The sequence below is a fragment of the Miniopterus natalensis genome, chromosome 4 (assembly GCF_054644295.1).
Source record: "Miniopterus natalensis isolate mMinNat1 chromosome 4, mMinNat1.hap1, whole genome shotgun sequence".
Lineage (NCBI taxonomy): Eukaryota > Metazoa > Chordata > Mammalia > Chiroptera > Miniopteridae > Miniopterus > Miniopterus natalensis.
This window is the reverse complement of record NC_142084.1, coordinates 76,560,683-76,573,718: the sequence shown is the minus strand read 5'-3', so window position 1 is coordinate 76,573,718 and position 13,036 is coordinate 76,560,683. Positions and strand designations below refer to the sequence as shown.

Genomic DNA, 13,036 nt, shown 5'->3' with positions numbered 1-13,036 from the left:
GACAGCCATTTTCCTTGAACTCTTGATAGGTCTGTCAGTTTCTTCAAGGGAAGCCATCCTCGCTAGATTTTAATCTCTTTGAATTGTGGCCTCAGCTATAAAAGGCTTAGCTGAGGTTTTAATGGCCAAGATTTAAGTAAATCTAACAGATATACCAGTGGGTGTTCCAATTACATACACCATTAGAGGGCTTTATGTGAGGATTAAAAAAATACTCTTAAAAAATAGTCCACGTGCAGTACAATTTACCAGCGGGGAAGATTTCAGTATCCTGGACAAGTTTCATATAAAAAGGAAGCTTAGGAAAATGAAAGGCATAGTATTCAACACACTCCAAAGGAAGCTCGGCGTTCTTTGGCTCTTTGCTCTCAGGTAAAATGCTTTGTATTTCTAGCACTTTTTAAAGACTGCATGCTATTTAATGTCTGTCTATAGGGCTTTGACACCCTAAGTTATAGGCTAAGTCCAAGTGTGACAATGTCTAAAGAAACATTGACCTTCATGGTCATTATCACCCCAGGCCACAGAGAGCTAGCCTTTGGGGAATTGCAACAGCTCATTGACCAATATTTTATTTTATCTTTAAGCCTCTTCCCATCAACTGAAAATTAATCTGAAGACTCTCTGTGAAAACTCCATATATCATTAGATAATTTGAGACCACCTTGGCCAGGGAGGCATCTGGTGTGGAACTCAGGGCTTTGAAAAGTGCTGAGTGAGTCCTCCCTCTTTCTCACAGATGGTCCAGCCAGCACCAATGCAAGGAAGACTAGAGACAGATAGTCAGCAGAATGTAATTAGTACCTAGTATAGCCATTTGATGTCAAAAAACATTCTTTTAGCCAGAAATTTTTAGTAGGAGCCACTTATCAGAGCAGATGGCCCAATTCCCTTTCCCCTCAGGAATGATACAATTGAAAACCGATACACAGGGCAAAAGGTTAAGACAAAAAGGTGAACTTCATAAGAGATGAATCATGAATTTGGATAATAAATAATGAAAATAAAAACAGACTAGTTTAAAGAACTGATTTTGTCCCCAGGGGCTAGGAAACTCAAGACAAGCACGCGGGTATGTGTGTTTCCATGTCTGTGCGTGAAAATTGTAGATGGCTTCTACCCACTTCTTCCATAGTGTCAGTGACACAAGTGTTAGGCTTTTCACCAAAGAGCTCTTTACCTTTTGCTCATCCCAGGCTGGGTCTATTTTCATTGTTTCATTGATGTTCCTTAGAATGGAGCCAATTCCAAAACTTCTTGCTGGACTTATTCTGTTGACTTGGTGTGTGGTGGGCTGCTCCGGCCAGCACTGGTCCTATGGGTTGCGCCCTGGGGGAAAAAGAAATGCAGAAAATTTGATTGATTCTTTCCAAGAGGTAAGTCTCTCTCACCTTCAAAATGAGACCTGGCTTATTTGGCTCAATAACCAAATATAGTCAGTAACTATACAGACATTCTGTGTGTGGCCCAATAGTGCTGCTCTAGACTCCATCCTAGTATCCCAGGGGTGACAAGATGCTTTCAAAGGCAAGTCCCGCTCCTGCTTCCAGTTCAGATGAGACTAGTAAGACACAGAAAAGGAACAGTTTCAGAGAAGGCAGCAATAAGTGCACAGTGTGTGGTACCCAGGGCCCACAGAATTGCCAAAGGAATTAGAAACGATGGAGCCAAGGTCTCTAGGGCAAGATGATTCTTTGAGATTTGGAAAGAGTATCTTAGAACTTTTTCTTTCTTATTTCATCTTTTAAAAATACCTATGATTTAGGTCAGCGGCACATTTTTATAACTTATAAATACATATCCTCATGCTCTATCATTTCTTTTTACTGATATGGGTATTTAAAAATAGAAGTCAGAGGCTGCTAGAGCAGAGGAGTTAGCAAGCTCAACGAGACAAAATATATACTGGAAAATATGCTGGATTGAATTTCATATAAATTAGATTTCAGTACTCATGCTAGCACTAACAGAGTACTTGGTTGGTCTGGTTTTTCTCATCTATAAACTGCGACTTCTTCGGGGTCGTGTGAGGATTACATGAGAGAGGCCATATATGTTAGCTGGTTAATCCAAAAAATGTCAGTGGATTAATAAAAAACAGTTCTTGTTATTGTTTTTTTGTTTGTTTTTAATTAATGGGAAACAAACTAGGCTATGAGTGATTCGGGGCTCGGACACTTAATATAAGCCTGAGAATGGGAAACTTAGCTAGAAAAATGTACAATCGTTGGAAAGAAATCTCTTTTTTTGGAGAAATAATAAAAATAAGTTAGCACAAAATATAGAAGCCCCAGAATTTGAGGTCTCCTTTACACAGATTGTATGCGAAGCAACTCTCACTTAACTATGACATACTAGTAAAAACTAGAAAATAAAACCAACCCTGTTCATAACTATAAGTTCTTGTATATTTTGTATACTGTCTTCCCATGTCATCTCTAGAACGAAAATATTCTCTCTCCTTGCCATCACCATCACCTCCACCCACAGGCGGATGGATGTTCCTCAAGTCCCCATCCCAATCCTACAACCTCCCCAGTCCTGCATCCACCTTGATTTTGCAGTTTTTAGTGGAGAGGGAAGATACCATTTCATTTCTTTATCTCCATCTCCAAAAATCTCATTATTTGTCTTCAGAGAGCCAAAGCGGTGGATCAACTAGCAGAACCTCAGCGCTTCAAATGCACCCTCCACAAGCCACGTTCTGCCCTCGGGGAGCTGGAAGGAGCGCTGGTGAGTGTCCATGACAAGAGCCCGGGGCCCCAGAGATGGAACAGGCCTTGGGGACCACCCTGTAGGTTGTCCACTTAGGGCAACCACCTTTGGGCGGCTGTGAGGCCTCCCTTCCCGAGCGCCTGACCTCCTCCCGTGGCAGGGCCCTCGCTGTCTCAGGGCCACCCCTTCCAGCGGTTAGGCAGCACAATGGTTGGAGCCTTTTTTTTCCTTTCATGAACTGAAATCACCCTGTGACCTTTATCGGCTAAGGCTGGCTTTGGCCTTTGGGATGACAAAACAAATTTCTTCCCACTGCTCGCTCCATGTCAGTTCTTCAGTGTGTCCATATATTCTTCAAATGCACACCCCAGACATCTTCTCTAGGTACTCCACCTCTCCACCAATGTTTCAGTTGTTCTGGGTTTGGCATTGTTTTCCCTCGGAAATGCAGAAATTCAAAATGGTGCTGTAGCCCCGACGCTGTGTCCCAGTTGGCTAAGCGTTGTCCCATGCGCCAGGAGGCCGCCGGTTCGGTTCCTGGTCAGGGCACATACCTGGGTTGTGGGTTCGATCCCTGGTCTGGGCACGTACAGAGGGCAACCAATTGATCTCTCTCACATCTATGTTTCTCTCTCTCTCTCTCTCTCTCTCTCATCAATAAGGATATCCGCAGGTGAGGGTTAAAAAAAAAAGAGAGAATGGAACTATAGTAACCCAATGTAGGCTTTAGATTTTCAAAAAAGTATAGAGAATTGAATATAGAAATTGAATCTTGAAGTCCGTGTCGGTGTTCTCTGAGCACCATGGTCCGCCAGTTAACGACATTACGCCCAGGAGCAGGGAACGCCTGAACAAATCACATGTGACATTTAGCTATAGTTTTTGTTTCTCCGTTGACTTGAGCTTCCACACCCACAGGAAAAAGAAAAAAGCAGACAGGTCTCTTTACTTCCTCTCTTTTTCTAACCCTGCTCACCGCATGATAAAAATACAGCCAGCACTAAAACCTCCCGAACATGACATTCGAGAGAAGGAATGGAAGCAACGGCGAGGCTGACACACACTGACGGGTCGGCCTTTCTGCTGCTCTCTTCCTCACGCCCTGTCCTTAAGTGATTCATGTAGATTTTATTATAAACAACTTTCAAAGACACGGCTGTATCCCTCTTTAGCATTTTCTAGTGCATAAAACAAGTGAGTCTTTTATTTCTCTATCAATATTTTAGAAATAATGTATCAAAAACATAATAAAGCCCTAACTGGTTTGCCTCAGTGGTTACAGCGTTGGTCCGTGGATTGAAGGGTCTGGGGTTCGATTCCGGTCAAGGGCACCACCTCAGTTGTAGGATCCTGATGTGTCTTGCTCACATTGATGTTTCTCTCTTAGCCCACTCGATCTAAAAAGCAATGGAAAAAATATCGGGAAAAATCCTTGGGTGAGGATTTCAAAACAAAACAAAAAACACTAAAAAAAAAAAAAAAAAAAAATTCAGCCAGTAAAATCAACCTTGATATATATCTGTTACATATTTTTCAGGAGAGTCTGATTGAAGAGGAAACTGGGCAGAAGAATTTCAATCCACTGGTCCAGAAGGAGTGACAACACCTAAGTATCATTCTGACTTTGAAATTTGTGACCCATTTAATATCTGTAAATTGTGTGAATTTCAGAAATTCTTACGAGCAAGTTGCACGTATTTCATAATGAAGTAGTGTCAATAAAGTGGCATCAATGTTAATTAACTAAGTCTTTCTCTAACTCAAACCTCTGGTGGGGGAGGGACACTGTAAGCCCACAATGGGGAGTCCTCCAAATGTGTTACAGGGACAGATGAGAGGAGAGATAACACAAAGTCACCACTATTGTTGGCCAGGAATCTCATGGTCTCCTCCACCACCACCCTGTATCCACAAGGGCAATAGTTAGTCACATATTGGTCTGGGCCAAAAAAGTTGATTCAGCTACAGTGTTCTATGGGATTGTAGTTTTATTTTCGACCATACTCTACAGAAGTTAGATGGGGCCATGGCCAAGGCTTCCTCCCCAGATTGTGTCTAATCCTTTTGAAAGTAAACTGGAACCTGAGGGAGGCCTAGGGGGAAGGCCTCACTGGGCTCCTAGTCCATTGCTTCTTCTGGACCCATGCGGTCTCTCCAAGTTCACTAGAGCAAGTGGTATACTCTGAGTTTGGGGACCAAGACCTAAAAATAATAGTGTTCACCTGCCTGATCTTTTCATTACTTCTCTTGAGAAACACTATGGAGTGTAGACAGGTGTTCCCGTATCCCTTGGTCAAATAGCATTGCCACCATTCATTCTCTACAGAGCGTCAGATTTTGTGCTAGATACACGCGTATTTTCTTTACGCCTCATAATGACCAAGGAAGGTCGGTATTATTGTCTTCCCTTTGAAATGAAGAAACTGGGGCTCCAGCAGTTTGAGACAGGCCCACTCAGCTGTGTCAGGTTCCGTGTCAGTGATTCTGTTGCCCTGTGATGAGCAGCCAGTGGACTTGGACCTGGAAGCTCGGTTATTTTGTTAACTGGAGCTGAAGACAGGATACTGAGGCTCCTGTGTCAACTTCGTTTTACTGGTGGCCATTTCTCCATGAGGTCCCAGACACCGTAACACTAACATTCTCATTTATCCCTATAACTTCCAGGAGTCTCTGAGACCACTTGAAGAGCTCCAATTTCAGGTAACAAGTTTGGTGTCACAGCAACAAACTGTGCCTGTAGTCACATGGCAAAGACCTTTTATCCGTTTAATCAGAGGTGAAACCTTCCTCCTCCCCTCCCTGGCCCTATACCTCTAAAAAGGGCAAGAAAGCCCTGTATTAAGGAATTTGAATAGAAGTCAGAAACATTCTATGGGGGAGAAAACCCTCCCTTTTTAGTACAAATATTTATTTCTGTACAATGCTAGATTTCCCAAATATTACCATTTGGGGAATCTCTAAAACTGAATCAAAGAACCTCTTCATTCGCACTTTAATAAAATTAGGCAGTCACGTGGTCTAAAACCTACTTTACAGAACAAAAGGTAGAACTGCATAATTTTATCAATCAACACACACCTGGCAGGATGAGAGGCTCCTAGCTGTCAATCATTCAGTAATTACTTCTTTTTTCACACACAAAAAATCATTTACAATCTTTGTATTAGTTTACATATTATAAAAAGGCAACATACTCACTTTTTTTGTACATCCTGTTTGGGGTCTCAGGTTTCCTTTACCAAAGCCTGTCTCTGGGACCATTTCTTTGGAGCCCGCTATGGGCCTCCCTGAATGGGACATATGCTGATGCTGATGTTAGAGGCTTGGGATGGCATCCAATGGTTTGCAACATGTACATATTGGATATTTGATCCTCAAATGCCCAAGTGACTGAGGGGAAGGAGAGTAAAAATGATCCCTTTATGAAAATTTTGAGCATTTTCCTGAATCTGAGGAACTCTCTACCTCATCAATGCAGCTTTATAATAAAATGCTGCATCCTTTCAAAATAAAAGGTGGGGAAACATAAAACATGATAGAATTAGGTGAGTTCTCAAATATATATGGTTTTAAACGAGAAAGTATCAAAAAGAAAGTATTGAAAATAGACCATTTTAGCATAAGTTGTAGTATGCTAGAGAAAAGCCAAGAATTTCTGCATGTGATAGCAGCACTTACAAGTTTTGGCAGGGCAATTTTGACACGAATTTTCTAAAGTTGTTACTTCCTCAAAGGTAGTGGTTCTCAACCTTGCCCAGATATTGGAATAACATGGGGAGATTTAAAAGAAACACTGATGCCCGGGTCCCATCCCCCACCCTCGGAAATGCTGATTGCATTGGTCTGGGGTGTATCACCTCTTCCCAGGTGATGCTACTGTCCACCCTAGTTTGAGAATCGGTCCCCATCCTTTCCATGCAAGTTATTACACACTCCTTTTAACATCTTTATTTCCATTTACCTCTGCCTAACTGTCTGTGGTGAATGAATAAAGAAATAGAACCTATTGTATTAAAGGAACTGGTCAGCTCAGATGCCAAAGGGATGGATGGAGAGGTGAGGGGTGAGGGCAGAGAAAGAACCAAATAAATTGCAGTTTTTATTGCTTCTAGGCAAAGACAGTCACACACACACACCCCCCGCGAGTACAAGTTTAAATTAATAGGACTCATACTAAAAGGAGGCCAGAAGGGACTCTGGGTGTGACGTGTCATAAAAGAGGCTTTGATAAAAAGGAGTTTAGAAATTATTTCAGTTCATTAATATATGGGTAAAAATAAACACACAATGAACTTTAAAATACATTTCCATTTTTAATTTAAAAAATAAATAACAGCAAATCTGAACAAAATTTTTCTCCTTCCATACACAGCTTCCTAACTGTCCACGTTGGAAACCCTAGAAGTTTACAAAATCATGGCAACAGCGCTTTTGACAAAGTTGAAATGAACCAGTCAAAACATGACCAATGGGGGAGTCCGGGCAGGACGACAGGGCAGCTTTGCTGGATTATTAAGAATCAGCCTGAAATCATCAACACGGAAGGAAAACTTTTCTTTTTGTAGATTAAAAGTGATGTTCCACTCTCAGCCCACCCACAGAGGAACTTACCTTTTCCAACTTAATTTTAAAATCCCACTTGGTCATGGTGCACAGACCTAAAAGCCTACAGAAACTTCGTTTCTTTCTGACTCTTTTTGTTCACTTAGAATAAAAGAAAGCTGGGGCTGAAAGGATTCTAAAAATCATGGAACTGCAAAAAAATATATCTGATTTTGGTTTACATGAAGAAATTGCCAAATCTACATATTCATTGTATATTGACTTGCCAAAAAGCATGTTATTGCTCTGTGTTGATGGTGGGCTTTTTCTTTCCTTTTCATTACACCAGAGAGTGAGAGGAGAGAAGGGACAAAGTTGAAGCTGGTTATGCCTGGATCCGAGAGGTGGTGACGTGGGTGTACACCGCTGTTAAATATCATCCATCTGTACACTAAGATCTGTGCACTTAACTGAATGGAAGTTATGTCTCGATTTTAAAATAAGAAATGACCCCATGAACCGGGGGTAGCTAGAGTGGAAGGACTCGTGCATTTGGAAAGAGCCAACAAAGGTAGATAATCTCAAATCCTGCTTTAGCTCTTGTTTTTTCTTAGGGATTTGCAGTGTGACAGCAAGCGTCTTGAAGGGTCGCCCTGATAGGTGAGAGGGACTGCAATTCTAGAGTCAACTGTGAGGGTGGAGGGCGAGGCCAGCATGGCCCAGGAGCGTTACTTAATTAGGGTTCACTTTCCTTTCCTACCACTCACTTCCCATCCCAAAACACACCACAATCTTTGCCCCTGAAGACACTGAACTGCCATATCCCGAGGGTCTAGTACAGTGCCTGGTATTTAATAAGAGCTTAATACGTGTTGAATAAAACAATTCTTGGGGGGGGGAAAAATCTCAAAGCAAGTCACCAAAGACAGAGAAAGAAGAGATTAAAAAAATATCCCATAAACCAATATTCGCAAAGGTGTGACAATTTGGGGCTAATTTCAATGTCTTTCAATACTCCAAAGTTCTTCTCAGGGAACATAAAGACCAGTTCCTTCTCTTTTTATCCCTACCTCTCATCTCTCCTAGATTTTTTTATAGAATCAAAGCATTTATTTGCAGCCTTCCTGTGACTTCAGGACACACGTTATTCATGACCTTTTGTCAAATCTGACTCTTACCTACCCAATGGCTCCCCAAGGAGATGAACCTTCCAGTGCCCCCTGTAATCTATTATTCATGACATTACCTGGAATCCTTTCTGTTCAGGCAGGAGAGACCCAGTGTTTCCATTAATGTGAGAAGGGAATCATAAGGGAAAATGTTATATTGCATGTGGGCACCAGGTTTCCCCAGGCTCGATCGAAGACCAGACTGCAGGACTCGCTTCCACCACTCTGAAGGAACATGCTGGAGGATTTCTTTCTTTTGTGACCTTTAGTTTACGTCTTTTTATTTTAATGGCAGCCTGAAAAGTGGGTGAAACGCACGAATCACCTCCAGCCAGTGTGCGGGGCAGTTTCTCAGAAGTGGCTCCAGCTCTGCGTGAGCCCTGCATGGCCTTTCTGGTCCTTCTCTTGACTTCCTTCATTCTCTTGACTTCTTTCCACTTAAAAACCTCTTCGGTTCTTACTAACACTGCGTCTTTAGTCATAAATAATTATGTAAAAGGCTCCAAAAGATGAGAGGGACTATATGTGCAGAACTAACCTGCACTCACGTTCCAAATTATCTTTAAAAATTTTTAAGGAAAATATCAATAATGCTCCTGGAGTCTCAGACCTTCACTCTGGTTGAGCAGAGAAAAGAAAGGACCACTTGGTGAGTCCCTGCTACTTCATATATTCCATCTCGCTTAAGCCTCCCAACAACCTGTGTGGCAAGTATTATCCCCTTTTTGAGAGGTGAGGAAATGAAAGCTTGGAAAATTTCAAACAATTAGAGGGAGTTTGATGATTTGACACCAAATGGGTTTGCTTCCAAAACCCAGGCTCTTTCCATGATACCACATTGTAGGTTCTCCTGGGTGAGTGAAGACTAACCCTTTCCCACCACTTTTAAATACACGGACTCATTTCTTGAGGCATGCGGGACATGTCCCAGAGGTTCACTTCCCTGACCGTGTGCTGCAAATACTGTCTCTCTCCTAAAAGAGGGCTGATCGGACAAGCGCACAGACACAGACGCAGGCCAGCAAACCCAAACTCTCGGAGGTGAAATTCTCCCTCTGCTTTCCACTTCTTGAAGGAAAGGGGACTCTGCCATGTGTAGAAGAGACTCTGTTGAGTGCCCCACGTGTTAATCGAAGGGATCCATAGTCAACAGGTTGTCTACTTGGCCACAAACCCTGAAGTAGAATAGAAATACCTGGGCCAATTCAATTGTTGATCCAACTAAGTGTACGAGTTAAAGAGTTTGTCAGCGTTGTCTTCTAGATATGTGTTATCTGGGTATGGCCTCAATTAGCAAGCTGGGTTATTAGTAAGCGTCTGTAGTAGGATTATTTGTGTTCAACCTCAGTTTCCTTACCTATAAAATAAGGGGGTTGTTTGTATGGCTTTTAGGGCCCTTCTAGCTCAAAACATCTTTAACTCTGTGTGGCTGTTGATGTGTGTAGGCAATATTTGATCACCTAAATCACATTAGTACCATAAACACGTAATCAAATTAAATCCACAACCACGAGGGATAAATAATCAAAAGGCAGTATTGCACTGTATTCTCCAGGGTAAAATCAGGCTGCAGGTGGGGCTGCCGAGCCATCCAAATGGGGGCTGGAAGAGAAACTGTTGAACCCGAGCTTCTACATCCCTTATATCCAGTGATTTGAGCTCAGAAGAGGTAACAGGACAAGAAACTGTTTGTGCAAAAGAGAGAAGCTCAAAGGAGTCCACAGTAGGAAGGAGCGACTGCTGTGCAGTGAAGGCCGTTAGCGGGGAGTGTGAGGGACTCCCAGGAGCGGCACAGACAGCTTCCCCGTTACATAAGAGGGTGCGGGTGGGGGGACACAGGAGCGCAGGGCTCACGGGAGTCCATGGTTTTTCAATGACAGCCATTCATACTTGAAAGCAGCCAGTCTTCATTAAAAAGATGTTCTTTTCCTCAAAAACAACACAGTAGACCTTAGAAAGTTATGATTATTTCAGCTACCAAAGTACTTGGTATCAGTCTCTCCCGATGTTATAAGGGATCGCATATGTCCAACGTGAGAAAACTAAGCCTCAGGCACAGCTTTTCAGAAGCAAAGCAGGAAACCCACCCCAGGAGCGGGTTACTGGGGTTGCTCTATCACCACCACTGCGGAGGAACTTATCCAGGCTTCCGGAGGTCCCAGCGGCTCTGTGCCGGAGGCTGAAATTTAATAATGGCGAGGGAGATCTCTCCCTTGAGAAATGCACATGACATGGCCAATTCTGGAATTCCACGTGGATTAAAGATGTCACACGGCCTCAGGCATCGATAAAACAGAAGGGAGGAAAGAACCACTTCGGAGCCGGTGAGCCTCATCCCAGAAAAGGCAAGGCAGTCAGCGAAGGCCTGGCACCGCGACAGCACCGCCTCCTGGAGGCCAGCTCTCCGGCACCAGCTGTCCAAGGCGCTCTGAGTTTCAGAGGGGACATGATCCTCACTGGGACCCAGGCTCGGAAGAAAGGATGCCAGGTTTCCGAGCTTTGGGCGGTGGTGGGGGTGGGACTTTGGCTTCTCTTCGAACAGGCAGTGGGGGAGCAATCTGAGGGAGCAAACGAGAGGAGAAAGGAGTCTTATCTTTCTCCCAATTCTGCCTTCGCCACATTTCCAACTCTGCTTTAGCTTCTCACTAATCCGAGTTTGTCCACACAGCCTTTGCCAAGTAGGAAGAGAAGTTAAGGCTGATGTAGCCTCCCTTGTACACCTGGAGTTGGTCTGATATACACCAGCACTGCTACATCCCCAACACATGGGTACTTGGCACACCTAAAGTAGGCGCTCAATAAATATTTGTTAAATGAAGGAAGCCCGTCAGAGGCCGTTCACTCTCTCAGAAGTAAACTCTTCAGATATAAGCGAGAACTCTGCCTATTTCCCCCACCTGCACCCTGGGTGAGGTACAGAGAAAAGCTCTACCTTCGGTCAGGTGCGAAGGCCTATCTGCACACTGTTCCTTCCCACTGAAAGCTGCCCTATCTATGATGGCTTCAGGAATGAACCAAGAACTGATTAGAGTGACAGATCCTATGGGAAAACCTGCCCACTCAAAAGCCGGGGAAAGCCACGGCTGCATTCCCATGAGTGGTACTCTCTGGCCCCGGTGTCGGTCATCCTTCGCCTACCTCGGTGGAGTTCCTCTGGCTGCTCTCATAGGGCTTGCTTTTGGGGGGTGGAGGGGGTGGCACAGTAGCAGTCATCAGCGCATCTGTCTGCAAAGATGGGGAGCCTGGAAATGATACAAAGGAGGTGAAGGCAGAAAGGATTCATCAAAGAATCTCTTGGAACTTCTGGTGGCCATGGTAACACCGGAGCCAACCGGCCAATCAAATTGCTAAGGTCATACTCCACAATGTCCGTGGATGGAACGAAGGCCTTCTTACCCCTCGTGACAGATGTAGCACCCTTCATTCACCAGAAGGTGTCACAAGAACTACTGAAGTAAAAATTCCATTTTTTTTGGTTCAGGGTTTTTACTATTAAGCTGAAGATGAAAATATTTTCTAGAAATTAGGGTATTACTCTGATCTCTAACATTTCCCAAGCGCTTAAAAAAAGTCACATAACAGACGGTCCATAAATAGTAGCTAAGTTTAACCGAACTGTCTTTATCATTTAAAGGGTGCGATACCCACTTCCTCCAGGAAACCTTACCTGCTTACCTCTAACTTTTGGTTGACTGTTGTCTCCTGTTTGGCACAATGGCTTACCCCTCGTTTTCCTTTGTACCAGGGCACTTTGTAATTCTTCCCAGGCAGTGTGTACTGCCAATTCCCCAAGCTGGGCCATAAGCAGTTTACAGACTGGGTCTACTTCTTGGCCTTATTTTGGACCCTTCCCTATATAATGCACAGGACTGTCTACTCAGTAGTTCATAAGGTACTTGCTTCCTCTCTGGTCCTTGCCTGGATCTACCTCATTTATACTTTCATCATTAGAAAAGAGAAAGTGAGACCCTTTGGAGCCCTATAGAGAAAAATTTAGTGCATCCTAGCAACCTGAGGGCCCTGTAGTATGGCAAGGACTAATTTAACTGTATTACACCCACTCCCACTGAACTGAACCAACTTTACAATATGCATATACCTTGTGGCTGTTTCGGTAAAAAATTGCCCAGATCATAAACATACTCCATTCCTAGCAAAATGAATGTAACGGATTTATATACAGGAGAACTTACTTAGGGTTCTGGTGGCTTTAGGAGTGAGTGGAGGCGGGCTCAAGGGTGTTGACGGAGGAGGTGAAGAACCATGAAACGGTGTCAGCCGACTGTCCAACAACTGGAGACTCTTCGGCCTTTGTGCTTTCCTGGTTGGACTCTAGTATGGGGGGGGGGCGGGGGGGACAGGAAAACACTCTCACGGTGGGGATGGCTGAGCTTTTTCTGCTGAGCAGAAACTTGTTAGAGGGCATAATTCCAGGAGCCATTTTTAAGCTTAGCACATTACCATGCGGCGGGCACCCTGGCAAAGACACAGGCAACCCCTGAACCATAGCGTATTTCTGGCCGGCTGTGGACTTGATTTTGACCACAGTTGGATTGTGTCATTTAGGTTGGAAATGAGCCACCCTCATTCTCAGAGAAAGCTGGCCTTGC

At 43.7% G+C, this 13,036-nt stretch overlaps 2 protein-coding genes across 2 annotated transcripts in view; one reads left to right on the top strand and one right to left on the bottom strand.

The window, feature by feature from the left end:
• The first annotated feature begins 1,223 nt into the window (after positions 1-1,223).
• Positions 1,224-4,315, top strand: GNRH1 (gonadotropin releasing hormone 1). Its single transcript, XM_087816187.1, has 3 exons — positions 1,224-1,376; positions 2,638-2,733; positions 4,253-4,315. The coding sequence occupies exons 1-3, from the start codon at positions 1,224-1,226 to the stop codon at positions 4,313-4,315; spliced, it is 312 nt and encodes a 103-aa protein (XP_087672313.1).
• A 5,630-nt stretch (positions 4,316-9,945) lies between these two features.
• DOCK5 (dedicator of cytokinesis 5) overlaps positions 9,946-13,036 on the bottom strand; it is a 162,033-nt gene continuing 158,942 nt past the window's right edge. The window contains exons 50-52 of the mRNA XM_087816863.1: positions 12,620-12,758; positions 11,565-11,668; positions 9,946-10,984 (exon numbers count right to left, since the gene is read on the bottom strand). Of these exons, the coding sequence (XP_087672989.1) occupies positions 10,880-10,984; positions 11,565-11,668; positions 12,620-12,758 (348 nt within the window). The 3' untranslated portion in view covers positions 9,946-10,879. The remainder of the gene's footprint in view (positions 10,985-11,564; positions 11,669-12,619; positions 12,759-13,036) is intronic.

Bases quoted from the DNA above. Each gene is read 5' to 3' on its own strand.
- GNRH1 (XM_087816187.1), top strand. From the start codon at position 1,224: ATGTTCCTTAGAATGGAGCCAATTCCAAAACTTCTTGCTGGACTTATT. The intron at 1,377-2,637 runs GTAAGTCTCTCT...ATTTGTCTTCAG, and splicing joins TGATTGATTCTTTCCAAGAG to AGAGCCAAAGCGGTGGATCA. The intron at 2,734-4,252 runs GTGAGTGTCCAT...CATATTTTTCAG, and splicing joins GGGAGCTGGAAGGAGCGCTG to GAGAGTCTGATTGAAGAGGA.